Source organism: Sciurus vulgaris (genome assembly GCF_902686455.1).
Source record: "Sciurus vulgaris genome assembly, chromosome: 3".
NCBI classification, from domain to species: domain Eukaryota; kingdom Metazoa; phylum Chordata; class Mammalia; order Rodentia; family Sciuridae; genus Sciurus; species Sciurus vulgaris.
In genome coordinates this window covers 45221253-45241218 of record NC_136463.1, presented here as the reverse complement: position 1 = coordinate 45241218, position 19966 = coordinate 45221253, and the positions used below count along the sequence as shown (strand labels likewise).

Below are 19966 nucleotides of genomic sequence, written 5' to 3'. Positions count from 1 at the left end.
GTAGAGTCTCCATGAGTTGTTCAGTCCTCTGGGAAGCAGAGACCACAGTGAGCACTGTGTGCATCAGGCCTCACTGGGTTCCTCCTACCTGATGCCTCATAGATCTTCCTGGGTTGGGCATTTCCCCTTCACTGTTGCTATGGTTTGAATGTCTCCCAAAAAGTCTTGTGTTAGGAACTTAAACCCCCAAAGTCATATGTTAGTGGTATTTGTAGGTGGGACCTTTGCGAGGTAATTAGATGAGGTCATGAAGATGACATTAATTGGCCTTATAAGAGGAAGAGAGACCTAAACTGACACACTTGATATGTCTCACCATATGATGCCCTCTGCCAGAAGCCCCTCACCATATGCTGGGACTGTGCTCACAGGCTTCCCAGTCTCCATAACTATGAACTAAATAAACCTCTATTCTTTATAAATAATTCAGTTTGTGGCATTTTGTTATAGTAACAGCAACTAAGACAACTGTATGAGGTGTCTGGGGTCAGAGAAGTTTAAGAAATGTCCTGGGCTTCAGTGCTAACTAGGAGGCCACTTCAAACCCAGGTACACCTACCTTTAAAGTGTGTATGCTGAGTCTAGTCATAGAATGTCCATGAAATATGATTCATATGTGTAGTGGTCCAGGTCCAGGACAGGAAGTAACTTGATGAGTTCCAATGATAGAAAATGTAGATCATTCACAACTGCTGAGACACCGACCATCCATAAAATGCCCTCTTGTGTAAGTGTGAGAGGGAGTGGGTGTGCACAAACGTGTGTGTGCACATACATGTGTGTGCATAGACTAAGTAGCTGGAGATGAACAGGTAATCAAATATTGAGCAAACAAGACTTGGGATTTCCGTTTCTGCTTTTGCCCCACAGCCCTAGAGGGAAGGTGGCTGCTGTTCTGGCTGGCTGGCTGATAAGCACTTATCAGATGATGCTAGTCTTGAGAAGCAGCAGAGGCCACTAGGAGAAAAAGGCTGGGACAGTGGAACTTCTCTGGAGGGAGGAGGGAGAAGTGACAGCTCTAAGCGGGAAGCTCCTCCTGTCCTGAGTGGTGGGCTGGTGGCCTAAGACACTAAACTGAGTGGTGGCTTCCAGGTGACATCAGAAGAGCTACTTGTCACCTGCTGAGTTGGCACACACAGTGCCTTGGTGTCAGTAGATCCTGGCATCCTGTGTCATTTAAAATTAAAATTCACTTTGTTTATTCTATCTTGGTACAACTCCCTGTTTAGCACTCCTTGTATATAGTTTCCAGGGCCTTGGTTGGCATTTGGTCACATGTTTAATGCTAAGCACATCATGTGCACATCTGCATAGCCTGGCAGCATCCAGTGAGGGCCTGAAGGGTGATCTGCACAAGAGCCTGTGTTGCAGCAAGACAACTATGGATGGGAGGAAGCAGAGGAGCCCTCTGGGCCAGTCCCTTGTTAAGTTCTTAGAATACCTGGAAACGGCAGTTGGGACTGAGATACAATGAGGAGCATATATACAGGATGCTGGTTTGAAAGTAGACTCAATATAAGCTTGGCAGTTTTGAAAGAATGATAAATGTCACTGGGGAAAAATAATCAGACAGAACAAAATATATTTATTAGAAATATTACAGTCACACATCTTACACTTTCATGTTAATACATCTATGTTAGCATGTCATGTTCTGACAGTGCTTGGTACAATCTAATGTGCTCTTTATAGAAATGAGGCCACAGATGTATCAAACGTACTCAACTAATGGAGTTAAAATTAGTGAGCTACTCAGGATGTTATGGGTTCAGCAAAACTCCAACCTGGGTCAGAGGACTGAAATGGCCAGTGAATACGGGCAGAAAGTATTAAAAATACTTTTTAAGAAAGGCTGCGAGGTTATATCTTTTACTGCATCTCAAAATGGCCCTCAAAATGTAGAATGGTAAGGACTAACTTCTAGGTTTGGCAGGTGGGCTCGTTTCTAAGGAAGCGAGTTCTCCATCTCGATCCCTTCTGGGGGAAAGAGGGAAGGCAGAGATTGAGAACTGACATTTGTTGGTGGTAGGGAAGAGAACACAGCAGATATCTGTTCTCTGAGATGGCTAATCACTTTTTTTCTTTTTCTGAAATGGTGTCTTGCTATGTTGCTATATTATCTAGGTTAGCCTCAAACTTCAGGACTCAAGTTATCCTCTTGCGTCAGCCTCCCAAGTAGCTGGGACTATTGGGGAATGCCACCATGCCCAGCAGGACATTTTTGTCTTCTACCCATGGCATCTACTTTGGATGATTTCTACAAAAGCTGCATATCAACAACAGAATGAAAGACAAAAACAGAAGACTGACATTGTTTTTGAGGTGTTGAACGGCCTAGGAGGAGAGGTTCCTCACAATGCTGTCCTGGCGAACAGAGGCCCTTCCACCACTCAGCTAAGAAGCAATCCAGGAAGCAACTCAGTGCAGAGAACTGCAGACATCTCTTTATATCTTAAACGGCTTCTCAGAGTTTTGTATTTTGCAGCTGTTACATAAAAATTATACAGTAAATTTTTTTCTGTAGAACCACCAAATAATTTTAAGCTAAGTAACAGCTGAGAAGGAGATGGAAGAAACATGGCTATTAGGGCCTCTAAAATCATCAAGACAGACAACTGGAAATAGTACAGTTTGCTGAGAACTAAAGAAAACATAAGATGCTACTTTATTTTCTGAGTTTACCAGTTTTTCATATTCAGTTTTGTGCTCTGAACTCTCCCAATCCCTCTCTAGCAGTAAGGGAACCTCTTTGAGTTATAAGAACAAACTGCATGTGGCTCTTCTTTCATAGGACGTTTCCCCTCTACTTTACTGATAAGAAGGGTTGAGTGTGGCCAGTCATGGGCAACGTGGGCTCCTACTGGAGAGGTGCTGGTACACTCCCCTCCTGGAAGGAGGGAAACCGCAAAGCATCCGGCATTACTACACATAGCTCTGCTTGGCCCAGAGCTCCTTTGAAATCCTTTACACATCATCACTGCAAACAGTGCCCATCGCGCTAACCACCTGACCCAAGACCTCAACTGCTTGTCCCACACAAAACCCTGGGGTAATCCCAGCTTAGACACAACCACCTACAGCTCAGCCCAACAACTTGGGATAGTACATCTCTTCACTGACAGTGGGCAAAGCAGAAGCTTGGAAATAATGAAGATGCACCAGTTATGTCAGCTGCAATGTTAATACAGGTACAGGAAGTAGCACAAATAATGCCTTTCATTTGGATACATTCAGCTGAAGGAGCAAGTTAAAACTGTTACAGCTGAATCTCAAGCTTCCTTTTGAAAACAAGGGGCTAGTTATATAATTAATGCTGATTCCCAAACAAATGCTTGGGATCTCAGAGCTGCACTGCTTCAGGGTCACCAAATGAGGTGTACGCTCCCCTCTGTGGCTGTGCATCAGAGTCCCAGAAGATTCTGAATGTACATTAGGTATATCTCTGCTCCCATTCCAGATATTCTGACTCACAGATCCAGGTAGGTTGGGCCTGTGGTTTCTAGAAGCTCCTCAAGGGATCTGGTTACAGAGCCACAGCTGAGAATCACAGACAAGACTGGGAGGCAGAAGCTGCAGCCCCACACAGTTTGAGACTCAAGGACGGCCCCGCCCAGCAGGGCCCAGCTGTCAGCTCTAGGAAAGGCTAACCTGGAGGAGGGGGAAGAGCCCATACCACTCCCAGGACAGGGAATGAACTTGCAGCCTCTGCAACCTATCCCTGAATGAGTGGCTCAGATCAGCAATCAGGATTCACTTTAAATTATTATGGCAGTAATTGTAATTTTGGGTGAATTAATGTAAAGACACCCTTTCAGAGGGGTACTAACAGAGCTATTTGGCACTTAAAACAGCAAGTAATGGACATTTACGCATTTACCTTGACTGCCTGTGTGAATGGTACCCTCCTTTTCTATAGAATGCACATTTATTTGCCCAAGTAGAAAACCAAAGAGCCACCAGACCTGAACTGAGCACCGTGGGAGGTCCCTGCCTTTACTTAGGGTAACCAATAGGATATTAGGGGAAACTGCATTTCTGTCTGTTCAGTTATACATGGAGCCATCACTGCCACCCACAAGGGCTTCTTTTTGTCATGCAAAAGACCTAGTGAAGTCCCAAAGACTAAGTCCCCCTGGAGTTGGAATATTGTTTAGATTTGCTGTCTGTCCAGAGTCCAGAGAAATATACATCCTCAGCCTGTCTAACTGTGCAAAAATGTAAAGACCACAACAGACACAACATTTCACACACATAACATTTCAAACACACAAGTGACCCTGTCAAGTTCTTTGCATGTGACAAATGTGTGGGTATGAATAGGAGCATGAATAAATGGGATAGAAGGTGCTGTGGACAATGACTGTGGTTTCCCTTTCAGTCTGTAAACCATCCACTGCACACACTTCCTGCTGTGAGACACCTCAGGGGGACCTTCAGCAAGGCACTGCAGGCTCCTTTGCATATCAAAGACTCAAATAGTTGAGTTCTACAGGGCCAATGTGTTTCCAAAGTTGCTTTGAAGCAAAAGTTTCTTATGTTTCTTTGGGGTGGTGGTGTTTTGTGGGGAGGTTGAGAAGGGCAGTGTCTATAAAGGCAAAAGCCAGGGTTTTTAAGTTAAAAAAAAAAAAAAAAAAAAAGACTGGTTTGAAGGTGTTGTACATCATAAATCTCTGTGCAGATTATGCATCAAGTCACCAAATGGGATTGGTGATATTCTGGGTTCTGTCTCACAGAAATGTGCCTGTGGGATCTTGGTTTGGAAAAAGGCCATCCTCTTTAGAAACTTCCCATGGAAGAGTAAAGATTCCCCAACTTATATTCCAAACGCATCTGCATTTGCAATAGGGACACTGTAGAATCCAGCTCTGTTTCTTCTTTGAGTGTTGGTCCACTTGATTTGAGCCTTTCTTAGAAATCCAGGAGGCTGGGTGGTAGTCAGAGCAAGATTGGTGGGAACCAGGAGCTTCCAGGAGTAGGGTGGCAGCTGCTGCTTTTGGGCCCTGGGGTTTACGTCTCAAAGTACTTGTAGATCTGGGCCACATACTGCATCACACTCTGCCAGTCAGGCCGGTCAGTGTACAGCATCTCACTGAGCTCCTGCAGGGAAAATGAAAGGGGACAAGTCACAAGGGGAACATCACAGACCCCTTCCCACTGAGGGACTCATATCTAGCTCATGGCTTTTACTGCCTAAAAACTCTCCACCTACACAAACAAAGATGTAGGCAAATGGACGGTGCTAAATGTGCCAAGTTAAAAAAGACTTTTCATCCTATTTATTCAGGATCTTATTTATTCCCTTTTAAAAAAACGCAAGGCATGACCTCTCATTGCTTTTGTTTTCAAACATGACAGCATTAAGAAAGTTTTTCAAACAGATAATCTCAGTCATAATTTTGCTATCAGAAAATGGTTTCTTGCTTTGTTAGTTATGGGGTGCTCTCATATACTATTAAATAATTTGAAATAAAAAAAAAAAAGAAAATGGTTTCTACTTTCCTTAATTACAGGCAAATATAAGTAAATTAGTCTCTAACTTTCTAGGCATCCATTGCAGTGGACATGCTACCATGTACTCTCTGCTTCTTCACTGGACTTTTCCGTATGCCATTCCCCAAACTTGTTTTGCTGGCTCCCACTGTGGTGGATGCACCCTGTCTAAGAGGACTGCTGTCCACAGTTGACAAGACGTGTAGTTTACGTTCACTTCTTCGCTGTTCCCGACTTTACAATAAGCATCTCTGGGCAGGAGTGTTTCCTTCTGTTGAATTAGTTACTTAAGAGAAATTCCTAAGAATAGAGCTGAGTCAATTTAAACCATTTATTTTGCTAGCATTAAGTATTACCATTTCATGTGTGGGTTTTGTTGTTGTTGTTTATTGCATCAATTTAGTAAATTTCTTGCATTTATGTATTTACTTTTGCTAACTTATTCCTCATTTTAAAAATTTCATTTATTTATTTTTGCTAATTTTTCAATGAGCAAGCTAATACAGAGGCTATCAAGTAAGAGGTAAGAGGGCTGGGCATCCTGCAGTACACTCAGTCAAACGTTTTGAAAATTTGTGTCACTGGACTTGTTTAATAATTAACTCTGGGTTTGAATTTGTATTCTTTTGTGGTCACAGGAGAACAATAGGAAAGAACCTTGATGGAAAGCCAGAAGCAAAGATGCAATGGAAAAAATAAGGCTGAACTGAGCACATCTGTTCCTGGGTGGTGACACAGCTAGCTGAGGCTGTTAAAGAGTCATTTATCTTCCGACTCAACAACATCTAAATATATTTTACCCACTTTGCTTCCTGGTTATGCTAAAAATTATCATTTGTATCATCATTCATTGGGAAGAGGTCGAAAAGGAACAACTGGAACAATGTACACAGATATGCCTAGAACAATTTTAAAAGAAAGAACAAAATCCCCAGATTACAAGGATCAAAAAGTATCTTTCCAGCTGGGCATGGTGGAGCATAACTGTAAAATCCCAGCTACTCGAGAAGCTGAGGCAGGAGACTCACAGTTTGAGACCAGCCTTGGCAACTTAGTGAGCCTTTGTCTCAGAAAATAAAAAGGGGCTGGAGATGTAACTCAGGGTTAAGAGTGTCCCTGAGTTCAATCCTCAGTGACAGAAAAAAACAAAACCAAAAACATGATCAAGAAAGAAAAAAATTTGCTGGGGAGATAGCTCAGCTGGTGGAGTGTTTGCCTCACAAGCACAAGGCCCTGAGTTCAATCCCCAGTACCGCAAAAAAAAAAAAAACCAAAAAAAAAACAAAAAAAAATTTGATAAACTGGACTTTATAAAAATTAAAAACTGCTCTGAGAAAGATACTGCTAAGAGAATTAAAAGTTGTAGACTGGGAAAAAGTAGCTGAAAATCATATATGACAAAGGACTTTTACCTAGAATATTAAAAAAAAATTAAATCCAACAATAAGAAAACAATCTGATTTGGAAATGGGCAAAATATTTGAATAGACACTAGACCAAAGAAGATATATGGCTGGTAAATAGCATGTGGAAAAAAGTTCAACATAATAGTAGAGAAATGCCATTTAAAACAACAAGATACTCCCCTATTCCTTACTGGAGACTGAACCCAGGGGTGCTCTACACTGGCTATATCCCCAGTCCTTTTTATTTTTTCTTTTAAGATAAGATCACTAGGGGCTGGGGAGATAGCTCAGTCGGTAGAGTGCTTGCCTTGTAAGCACAAGGCCCTGGGTTCGATCCCCAGCACCAAAAAAAAAAAAAAAAAAAAAAAACACTAAATTGCTGAGAATGGCCTTGAACTTGCAGTCTCTTGCCTCAGTTTCCCAAGCAGCTGGGATTATAGGCATTATATACTTGGCAAGGAACTTTTATATACCTATAAGAATGGCTAAAATCTAAAAACATGGCAGTACCAAAAGTTGGTGAGGATACAGAAGCAAAAAAAACAAAAAACAAAAACTCTTTTGAACTCACATTTTAAAACTAAAACCACTACAATAAAAAATCAGTTGGGTGTGGTGGTGTGAGACTGTAATTCCAGTGATCAAAAGATTGCAAGTTCAAGGTTAGCCTGGGCAATTTAGCAGCCTAATTTCAAAAAGCTTTAAAATAAAAGGCTGGGGATGTCACTCAGTGGTAGAGTGCCCTTGTGTTCAATTCTCAGTACTAAAGATATTAATTTGCCCAGTAATTTTCCACACAAGAAATAGCAAACACACAGGAAAGCAGCCAGTGGATGCCAAAGCTGAACAGGGTGGGGCAGTGCTTGACAGTGGGATGGATACCTTAGGCAATTTTTTGAATAGATAATGGAGAGCGTCTCCAGGTAGCATTTAATCTAGAAGAGGATCTCACATCCTTCAACTTAATGCTAATGCAGGCCTCTCAGAGGAATTTTTGCTAAAGGTCTATCCACTCAAGATAAAAGGTGAATTTAGTGAAATTCCTGCATCTCTGTGTATCTAGACAAAATAAAGCTTCAAGTGAATAATTATAATAGTGTCATATATATTTTTTGTTTTGCCAGGAAATATATAGTTATACTCATTTGGCCATTTAATGGGCCTAAGGTCTTTTTCTGAACATGATCCAATGTTAGGGTTTGAAGTCATCTGTCTTACAAAGGCCAGATCCCATGATACAAGGTCTAGGAGGTTTTAACTGGATTTTTTTTTTTTTCAACTAATGATACAAAAATTTAAAGAAACATGTGAAGCAAAATGACTGTAGAATCCCTCTAGATATTTATAATTATTTATAACCTTTTAAGTAATATTTTTCATTGTGATTAATATGAAATATTAATTTATAATTTAATGGGTTATTACAAAGCAAATATTATGTATAATTACCAACCAGATCAAGAACAGGCCCCTTCCTTTTCACAATCTGCTTTGACAGGCTGCCATTTGTCTTTCAGAATCTTTTACAACATTAATCTGGCAAGAAGAAAACTTCTACTATTCATATAAAGCTGATTCTGATTTTAAGATACAGAGATTAAGTACCCTTTACAATTGATACATCAGTCCTGATACAAAGAAATGATTTTTCAATGAGGTGGATGCTATGGGATGGTTTCCCATGGGATAAAAATCTAACTCATGGAATGCTGAATACAAAACAAATAAGAGAAAAAGGTTCCAGTCAGAATGAAAGTGAACTTGATTTGAAAAATAATGACTATGATTTTCCTCAATACTTTGGTGTTGATGAACTTATAATTAACATTATAAATGTACTAAAGTTTCCTATTTCATTCATTCAATAGCATATAGTTGTTAATTACAATCTATAACCTGGAATTGTTCTAAGAACTTTTTAACTTAGTTAATAACAAAGAGAAGGTATTATTACACCCATGTCCATGGAAGTACTATTCACAATAGTGAAACCTGGAAACAACCCTGGTGTCCAAGGGATGAATGGATGAACAAAGGTGTGGATCATATATTCAGCCTTTAAAAGGAAGGAAATTTGAACATATGCTAAACATGGGTGAACTCTGAGGACATTATACTATTTTAAGTAAACAAGCTGGAAGGACAAATACTGTATGACAAATGGATTGTATGACAAATACCACTTACATAAGGCACCTGAGAAAGGTAAATTCGTAGAAACAGAAAATAGAATGGTGCTTGCCGGGTTGGGGTGGAAGAATGGGGAGCTGAAGTTTAACAGGCACAGGGTTTCAGTTTTATGAGATGAAAAGAGATGGAGGGGATGTGATGGTCGCACAACAGTGTGAATATACTGAATATACAGAATGTACTTAAAAATGTGAATATTAAAAAAAATTTAAAAAATTTCTTTGTAGTTATAGATGGGACAGCACGCCTTTATTTGTTTATTTTTATGTGGTGCTAAGGATTGAACCCAGTACCTCATATGTGCTAGGCAAGCACTCCGCCACTGAGCACAACCCCAGCCCAAAACATGTGAATTTTTAAGAGGTTTAAAAATGGCTAAAATGGTAAAGCTTATGTGTATTTTACCACAGTAAAACATAACTGATATTATTTATTGGCTTAAATGATTATACTAAATGTTTGAAAAGGCAATTGGAAAAAAAAGAAGGCTTCTTGCTCTTGGGAGGTTATAGTCTTGTGGGGGTGGAGGGAATGGATATATGCCATATAATCAGATGAGTGAATCATCATATAATAGGACATGGGGATATTGAACGATGAATAAATTGTGCTTTAAAAAGTGCCCAAAAGGTAGATAGGGCTGTCACAGAAGCAGGGTTACCTAGTGGTGATGAGCGCTGGCTCTAGAGTCCACCTGCCTGGCTCTAATTCTTGCCTACTCATTAGCTGTGTGATCTTTTATTAACTGCATGTGCTCCTATCCCACCTGCACAGTGTATTGACCTCACAGGACTTTTGTGAGGGTTTGGGGGTCAATACATGGAAAAATCCCAGAATGGTGTGTGGTACATAGTAAATACGAGAAAAATTGTGTGTGTGTGTGTGCGCCTCATTAAGCTCAAAGTAACTATTGAAGCACACATAAAGTTTACACCAGAGTAGACTCAGTCATGCCTAAGGTATACTTTAAATCCTGAGTTGGGACGACATTACTGCACTGGGGTCCTGAAAAACATGATCTGTGTGACTGTCCTGTTGGCTGCTCTGGCTCATTTGGTGAGCAACAGTCCTCATGGACTAAATGAACAATGAAACAGCCCCTCACCAAGCCACCCTGAGGACACATGTTACAGTCATTTCTGTGGTAATGACAATGATGCCACATATCCTCTCTTACCCAGTGCTTTCTGTAAGGAGTTGCTCACCTATGTGATGTGGCAAGATAAAACTCATTACATAGTGGCTGGGAAGGAATGCTGTCTAAAATCTGGGGGACACTCTAGAACTTTACTTCTTAAAGAGCTCGTCCTTGCTAATCTGGATACCCAGAAACTCGGCTGTATTTAAATATATGAGTATATATGAAAAATTTTCCTGCCTAATCTAACAATAGAACTTCATCAAAGATGGGATTAATTATCATCATCACTTCTGATTGGGTGTAGTTTTAAAAGTGTAGAAGGAGCATCTACTCATTAACCTGACTTCATTTTGCTTCTCTCTGATCTGTCCTTTTCCGAGTTGTTCTTTCCCTCAGTTTATTTTAAATTCCAAGATCACAGGGGCTGATAAACATTCTGAGAACTAAATGAGACTGTTCCCTAAATAGTCAATGGCAATTTCCTTGAGACCAATAAGATTTTAGATGACAAGGCCCAAGATCATGATCAACCAGACTGCAACCTAACTGGGATTACCTTTGTTCTCCCACAACTTCTAGGTAGCTATTGATTCCCTAAAGCCAGCCCTAAGATCTGTCTTCCCAGTGTGGCCACACTGAAATGGAAGTTCTCTTTTTGTTTCTCCACTGACTTCTTTACCTGTTTGATTTTTTTTTTTTGGAGGGAGGATAAGTGCCTGAATCTAATCTGTTGGGATCCCAGAGTTGGGCTTCTGCTCTGGGACTGTGGTAATGATGCTGAGTATAACAACACAATACTGGCTTTTCAGTCCAAATCAAGATACTGGAAAGCAGAGGCTGTGAATGTAGCTCAGTGGTAGATGTGTGTCCAGCATGCTGAAGGCCCTGAGTTAAATCCCTAGCACCATAACATATTTAAAATCAAATTAAGAATATAAGAAATTTCTTTTTTCTGTATAAACTGGTTAAATTGCTTACAAACATTACTGAATGCTTTCAGGATTAGTTATCATGTCAGCAGCAGCTTACTACTGTCTATGCAAATGAAACTGCTGGCTCTGACAACTGGGTCAACAAAATTATTTATGTCCCAGCTCACTAACTTCTACAGTGCATAGGTGAAAATTATGAAAAAATGGCAAATTTAAAAAGAAGCAAATATTAAATACAATACTAGAAAAAAATATTCTCTGTATAATATAATTTCCTAACAAGTTCTCATTATTTCTGGTCCTTTTAAAGTGTTTGCACTTATTAATTCGTACTTGTTGGTTGTTCCACTGTTTCCAAATACAGTATAAATCAGATCCCTCTCACTTCATTATGGTCAGATGTGTAGGGGCCCTCACTCCCTTTCAATTTCTCTGGACTTAAATGTACATGATATGGACATTTGTCTTCTTAAAGGTTTAAAGGAATTTGGGCTCACTGGGACTCTTATTTGTGTGTCTATGACTACATTTTAAAGTATGAATTCAATTTCTTTAATGGTTAAAGTTCTATTTTTGAATATGTTTTGGAGAAATATTTGGATTTAACATTTTTAGAAATATTTTGGTATTTATCTGGAAATTTCTCTGTTTCCAATTTGTATAACACTGTTCATATTACTAAGATTTCTATGATAGCTGTACTTGCACTTTTTCATTTCTTGGATTCCTCCTGTCTGCCAAGTGTTATGAAATTGTATTTCACTGTTATGACAGCTTAGATTTTCCTGATAACTAATGAGACTGAACATCTTAAATAAGGCAATTCATGATCCTCTTTTGTGAGTTCCATATTCTACATTTTGATAATTTTCTAGTGGGTTGTCTTTCATTACTTGTTAGCTGGAATTTTTTTTTTCTTTATAGATGATCAGTCTTGTCTTTGTATTTACTATAGTTTCATTACAATATTTTATCCTGGTTGAGACTCTTTAAGAATCATGGTCTCTTGTCTTCATCATTCTGGAAAATTTTCAGGTACCTAATGTTCAAATATTGTCTCTATTCCATTATTTTTATTCTCTTCTTCAGGAATTTCCACTGGACATAGGACATGGAAATAGACTGATTTTATCTTCCATGTCTCTTACGCTCTGTGACACATAGTACTAGTTAGTTAATCTAACAGTCATTCCCAACCTCTATTTCCCTTGTAGGATTCCCTCTAAAGAGGCTGGAAAAATGTTATATGCTGACTTTTTCAAAAGCCCTTGTAGTCAGGGTGGTTGTGTAACAGTACTGCCAGTGAACTGGAGGGACCCTAGGAAGCCTTTGCTTTCCTTGTCAAAGGAGAAAGGTATAAAGGATTTACTCTGTTTCTTCCCTCTTCTCCCTTCCCTGCAGGTGGGAATAATGTTTGGAGTTTGGCAGTCACATTAAACCAGAGAGAAATATGGGAACAAAAAGTCAACAGATAGGGCTGGGGATATAGCTCAGTTGGTAGAGTGCTTGCCTCACAAACACAAGGTCCTGGGTTCGATCCCTAGCACCACAAAAAAAAAAAAAAAAGCCAACAGATATATTGTAGAGTGTGGAGAAGAGACATTCTCTATCTTTGATTAAAACACTGAGCAGTGAACTAACTACTTTTGAACTTCTCATTAAAATAAAAAGAATTCTTTATGATTTCAAGCAACTGTTAGTTGGGTTTTCCATTTCTTGAAGCTGAATGCATACTGATATAAAGCCCCTTATTATGTTTTCCATTTTTAAATGTTTTCTATTCTTAGTAATCTCCTTATATTTATTTTCCAGTTTAATAGTTTGTTTGCTGAATCTAATCAGTTTGGCAATTCATGTCATCATTTTTAATTCCAAATTTTCATTTGTAGAAGCTTTTCCTGATTATTTTTCCAAATCTCTTTTTAATAGTATCAAGGTCCTTCCTTACTGTTTCTATTTCTTCTTTTGTCTCTTTATTATATTTAAATGTCGATGTAAAGTCTCTCATTATTATATCCAGTCTGGTAGATAATCCTCTTGCTTATTGTACAACTGCTGACATAGCTGGTAACTTTCTTGAGTGATATGGATGATGTGGAATTCTGACTTGTGAGCCTATTTCTAGCAGCCATTGTATTACCAGGAGCTTCCTGCATCAAAGAGTAGAAGTCAAGGGCTTCATGCAGCACAGATACAAAATTGGACTCCAAACGTAATCTGGCCCTTTTTTTGCTTACAAGAGATTCCCGCCTCCCAAAAAATATCCAAGGTAGAGATAAAACTTCCTCATCACCTTTCTGAATGATGCAGGTGTAGCTTTTAAAATTTCTGCTTTCACTACGAAGAGGAGTATGCTGTGAGCCTTGGTTTTATACAGGGATCTCAGTACCAGTGATTTGTTTATGGGTACTTGTCTCTTGTCACTGTGAGGGCATTAAATAAAGCCTATAGCCAGGAGGGCCTATTAGGTTTCTACTTATTATAAGCCCTATATCACTAATCCCATCTCTGCCCCCTGGGATTGCTGTGGTCTCAGGTCATGCCTTATGGCTCTGTTTATTTATTTATTTTTTCGTTTTAATTTCTGGCATCTGATTATTTTCTATTCTTTTCTGAGAGCTCAGCTATGTATCAACATTTTAAAAAATGATATTTCATTTGGATTTCTAGGTGATTTGAACAAGAGTGCTTTAATGATAATTTAGCCCACTGTATTCCCAGAATTGAAATTTATCCACGTGAAAACTTAATGAAAAAACTCTAAACCATATGTGATCAGACCAATTGGATGACTCAGGGATCATGAGTAACAGATCTTCTGCAAACAGATTTCAGTATTCTATATGAAAGCGTCTAGTAAATGGCATAAAGTTCTTTCTCATAGGGGTAGAATAAAGTAAAAAAATGATACCAAATAGGATACTTACCAGGCTGGGTTTGATTCCTACACTTTCAGCTGCTTCAAATGCCAATAAGAGATTCCTTTTCTAGATTAAAAAGACAGAGAGACTGAAATCATCAATTAAAAAAAAGTAGCTTTTGCTACAAAAGAACATCAGTTGACACTCCCCTGTAGATTATTTACAATAAGACAAATAATAGTAAGTTAAATATACAAACAAAGGTCTCAGTTTAAAGATTAACATGTTCTAATTGCACTGAAAATAACATTATTGACACCTATCAAAGATAAATTTTTGTTACTTAGGAAATTTTAAGTTTTGTCAAGATTTATGACACATTCTGTTATATAACAAATAATCATGCTGCTATATCAAAGAAAATTAAAAGTTACATTTATGCATAGTAAAATATAATCAAAAGAAAAACTGTTCCCTCTCTACATCCTGGTCATTGGAAGACCATTTTTTAATTTCTTTATTTCTTCTTGATATCTCTGTAATAGGCTTACATATTCTAAAATGGTGGTTTTCTGTACTGACTTCCTTACAAGACAAAAAGAAAGTCTTAGGTACTATGCATCTCTCTCTTCATTTTAGGCAAACAGATAATTTTAATTCCTTTACTGTTATTAGTTATGCTTGTAATTTTTAATAATATCCTTAAATTTCTTGTTCCATTGATCATGGGCAGAGCTCCCTGACTCCACTTTATATGACAAAGAGTAGTCTCCCTATATTCCCTCCACCTTGTCTAGTCTTACATTTAACTTGTTAAAACTTAGAATATCTGCTTCCTTTTCTAACAGCACATCTAAGTCTTCTGTGCTCTTTACCATGATTCTGAAAGCTGAAAACAACAAACATTAAAGTGAGCTACGATTACACGTCCTTCTCCATAGTTCCAAAGTTATGATCCTCTGCCACTCAAGACATTGTTTCAAGTTGGGTGTGGTGGCACATGCCTGTAATCCCAGAAACTCAGAAGGCTCAGGCAGGAGGATCTCAAGTTCAAGGACAGCCCTGGTAACTTAGCAAGACCCTCAGCAACTTAGGGAGACCCTGTTTCAAAATAAAAAATCATATAAAAAAGGACTTGCTATGTACATCAGTGGTAAAATGCCTTTGGATTCAATCCCCAGAACAATAACAACAAACAACAAGAACAAATTTTTTCAAAAGGATTTTCCTTTTCATTACTCTATCCACTGCTCAAATCATACCACAATTTTAGTCTGCTCCAGATTTGGATCTGACCTTTCTTCAAAAGTTTGTTTTTTTCCTACAGTTTCTGCTTATCTTGGACTTTTCTTAGTGGGAGAAGAACTTTGTGTCTCTTTATCATCTGGTTTCTTACTCATTTTGACAAAAGCTTAATTTACAATATTCTCCTTGTGGCCCGACTTTCCAGTCTAACAAGGAGGTGCTGCCTCTTAGACGGGGACTTCTCTACATAGCTTCTCATTTTCTCCTTTTACATACACTCAAGCTCTTAAACATATCATTCGAAAAATCCTTTAGCCCAGAGCCCTCTAGAACCTCAGATCAATTTTTGGATTACACCCTAGTCTTACTAGAGTACATTCTTAGGTTTTCTTCTAAAGAAAGAATGTGGGGGAAAAACATTTTCTGGATGCAAACACATGTGAAAATGTCTTTTTTACCACCATACTTGGTTAATAGTTTGGACAGAAAATTCTACATTGAAAATAATTTTTCCTAAAAAAATTAATAGTGCTGCTCCATAATCACTCAGTCCTAGCTTTTAGTGTCTTCCTAAAACTCTGGATATTCTCTGATGTTTCTTTGGAGAGATGAACGTAGGAATCATTTGGTCATGCTTCTAAACCTCCATAATTCATTTCAAAGCCATTAGGATTTATTAAAGTTTAAAATTGGTATATTAAATATTATTGAGAGAAAAATGTTTCACTACTTAGTCATGTTTTCTTTTTTAATTTTCTTTTTTCGCAGTGCTTGGGATTGAACTTAAAGAGTTTACACGTGGTAGGCAGGCACTCTACCACTAAGCTATATCTTCAGCTCTTTTTATTTTAGAGACATGGTCTCATTAAGTTGCTGAAGTTGGCCTCAAACTTGTACTCCTTCTACCTCAGCCTTCCATGTGGCTGGGATTACAGGCATGTGCGACTATGCCTGGTTGTTTTATGTTCTTTGGTAGAAATTCATATACTTAGATATTATACATAGCCACATTTGGTAGTACACACCTGTAGTCCCACGTACATGGGAGGCTAAAGCAGAAAGATGGCTCGAGTCTAGGAGTTAAAGGCCAGTCTGGGCAACATAATAAGACCCCGACTTAAAATAAAATAAAAAGGGATGGGGATATAGCTTAGTGGTAAAGCACCCCTGACTTCCATCCCTAGTACTTGAAAAAAAAAAAGATTTTATACATAATTTTATATTCTATTCCATTCCCCCATAGTTTTACTTTGCCTGAGACTAAAGGGTTTGCCCAGAGGCTAAAACCAACTCTGATCAAGAAACCCAGTGAGAGAGAAGACCCAGAAAGATGTGGCTATATACGATTCTTCCAGCTGGTGGCTTTGAGAAACTGTGATCTTGCCCAAGATGCCAACCCTCTTCCTTGAAATTAAGAGGAATTTATCGGTTAGACAGGAAATCTCATACTCGCTTCCATAACACTGTTCTGCCAAGTGTGGCACTGTGCACTGGTTCCCACCTTCAATGCAGCCCAAACCTGTGGAAGCACTCTCCTATGTTGGTACTAATGAGGTCTTTGTCCTTACTGTAAAGTTCTTTTGGTTGAGATAGTAAGGGGCTCTGTAATTCTGTTTTTAGGCAACCATCATTCCTGGAAGTCAAGATACAAACATTTTTATGGCTTTTAAGATGTACTGTCAAATTGCTCTAAAATGTTATACCAATTTCCTGTTCTAGCAATAGTGCCCATTTTTGGAACCCTTACCTGGACATATTAGGACTTCCAAAAGGCTCTGCCAAATGTGTCAGGCTTAATAAGATATTTCATTTTTTTATTTGTGTTCTTGGATCACTAGTAAGGTCTAAGGTGAAGGCGTTTCTATTTTTTTTTTTTTTTTGGCACTGGAGATTGAACTGAGGGTCACTCAACCACTGAGCCACATCCCCAGCCCTTTTTAAATATTTTAATTAGAGACAGGGTCTCAATTGCTGAGGCTGGCTTTGAACTCTTGATCCTCCTGCCTCAGTCTCCTGAGCCACTGGGATTACAGGTGTGTGCCACTGCACCTGGCTAGGTGAAGGCATTTCTAACCAAAGATTTTACAGGGAATTCTCAAGGCCCTCTAGAGTGGTTTGCATGAAGCCAACTGTGTTTTCTTGGCAGATATTGAACATGGAATAGTCCATACTGGAAAACTGTCTCAAAATGCTCTGAAATACAACATGGAATATTACAGAGAGGAATATTTTTTGATTCACAAAAATGACTTATTTATTTTGGCAGCAGCAGGACCGGAGTGACCAGGCATCACTACCCTAATGCTCTTTCCCTGGAACATTGTCACAGGCACTGTGCAGCAGACTCTGACAGAAGCATAAGAGGGTAAGTCCTTTAAGAAGCTGGGGGTGGGAACTCATTTGTCTGCAAGCTTCAGTTTGGCCTCTGCCAACAAGGTGGGGACAGGGTGAGGCTGACCTTCAATGTCTGCCCTGGGAAAGAGGGTGTAGGTAGGCCTGAGACCTTCCAGATATGACAGTCTAAATACTCAACCCATAATAACCGTCACCAGCCTGGCTAGGGGGCGTTGAGCTGTTGGAGTGCTTCTGAAACTGAAGGGAGAAATGATGCCAATTCCAGAAATTCTCCTCTCACGTTCATATTTCATTTCAGATATTAAAATATGCATACTCCACTCAATCACCTGACTATAACTCTTGCCCTGTGACTGCATATCCTTTTAATGTTACAGAAGACATCTTTGTTAGCTTTATCAGAAATTCCCTATTTAAAACTGATGTCAAGCTTACTTGCTTTAATCACTTTCATCCACATGGGAGCAGCTCATGGCTTCAGAAACTTCTGGGCTAATCAACAGCTATATCATACAATTTCATTCTTTTTTTAAACTTTTTTTTAGTTGTAGATGGACACAATACCTTTATTTTATTTTTTCATTTTATGTGGTGCTGAGGATCAAACCGGTGCCCCACACGTGCGAGGCAAGTGCTCTACCACTGAGCCATGATCCCAGCCCTACAATTTCATTTTTTAAAATTATTTACTCATTTACTTTTTTATTTTGGTTCTGGGGATGGAACCTAGGGCTAAGCACACACACTACTACTGAGCTACACCTCCAGTCCCAATATAATATGATCTATAGATTATAATTTTAATAGACTTTCTCAGATATTATAGGCCTTTCTTGGTGCTCTTTTTGATGTCTGTGTACACTGAAAGATCCACTAAAAGAACAAAATCCCAACACTGAGGCTTACAGAACAAGGCTGCAGGCTAGGGGCTGGATGATGTTCAGTCATCCTAATGATAGTTAAAGGATGTGTTTCATTCAAGTCAATTTGTTTCCACAGAAGCCTACTTCAAATATGCCCCTGATAGGGGACAGAGAGACACGAGTGATGGGAACATGAGGCTGAGGGAATAATCCTATAAACTGGGACCACTGTGTTGGCCCCCACATGCTTTCACCTTTTTTTCCACCCCACCAGTGCTGGGGATTAGAACCCAGGGCCTTGTGCTTGACAAGCAAGCACTCTACCAACTGAGCTATATCCCCAGCTGCTTTCACTTTTAAAAGGCGATTTACCTGCAGCCCTGCCTTGCTTAAGTCCACAAGATATGTTACATTCCTCAGCAAGCTGCCTGTTATCTGCAGGAGATATGCAGGCCCAAAATAATGCTGATAAGAACACAAGTTACTCAGAAGAGGGGATTTTTGTGATCCTTATACAGACCAGACCCCAGAACTTAGGGAGATAAAGTTAATTTCCCCAACCATAAAATATGTAAGAGGAGGTTCTGATTAGAACTTGTCAGCATGGGCCAAAGTAACCTACACTTGTCATGGGGTGGGGGACTTGAAAGTCTAAGTCATTCTGCTGTCAGTCAAAAGTCAAGAGGCGGACCTGAGTGAAACTAGAAACTTTCCTGGGATCCCCAATAAAACGAGTGCAGTAGAGAAATGCTGTCACTCTCCTGAAAGGACCCACTCTTCTCCTTGAGTAGCTCCTTTCCTCTTTTCTATTCCTTCTAATAGTCTGTTATTCCGAGCAACATTTCTAAAATCTTTGATTTGATGGTGGGGGGCGGGTAGACTTGAAAGAGGACCTTCAGTTTCTTGGAAGGTCCTCACCCTGTAATACCCATTTTGGGAAAACCTCTGTGTATACCCTCTCTCCCCTGGTAAGGTTCCCTCCACATTGGGTTTCACATATGTGTGCAGCTTTATGCTGTTACTGTTTTGCTTAAGTTCACACACTCTGAAAATGCTTTTCTATAAATGTTATGAATCTGGTTTCTCTCATCAACAGGGCATGCTTGCCACACCTCAAGTAGTCACAAAATGTGGCTGCTGCAGCCACTGTCACTATTCAGAGGGCAGCCAGGATGGGGGTGTTTAGAAAATAGGAAGCTAGATGTTCCTTCAGGGAGTGGTGGACAGATAGTAACTAACAAACGAAGACCTGGGTGGTAGGACACAAATCCAACTCAAGTTGATGGAGAGGCTGTAAAGCCAAATAGATATTAAAATATATCAGGTCTCTGGAGTTGACTCCTAAACCACATCACAGACCTGTGGTCTTTCATCTGTGAGTGTTCCCTGAGGACAGTAGGATAGATCTGAAAAAAGGGATATAATCCAATGTGTAGAAATAGGACCTCTGTCCTATAAGAGCAACGGAAGGAAGGACACAGAT

General features: G+C 39.3%; 1 protein-coding gene across 5 annotated transcripts in view; it reads right to left on the bottom strand.

Annotated features, from left to right (window-relative positions):
- Positions 1 to 1568: 1568 nt before the first annotated feature.
- Positions 1569 to 19966, bottom strand: part of SPECC1 (sperm antigen with calponin homology and coiled-coil domains 1) — a 274574-nt gene continuing 256176 nt past the window's right edge. For all 5 annotated transcript variants that reach the window (XM_079131656.1, XM_079131658.1, XM_079131657.1 and 2 more), the window contains 2 exons: positions 14087 to 14146; positions 1569 to 5097 (listed from right to left, as the gene is read on the bottom strand). In XM_079131656.1, the coding sequence (XP_078987782.1) occupies positions 5008 to 5097; positions 14087 to 14146 (150 nt within the window). In that variant the 3' untranslated portion in view covers positions 1569 to 5007. The remainder of the gene's footprint in view (positions 5098 to 14086; positions 14147 to 19966) is intronic.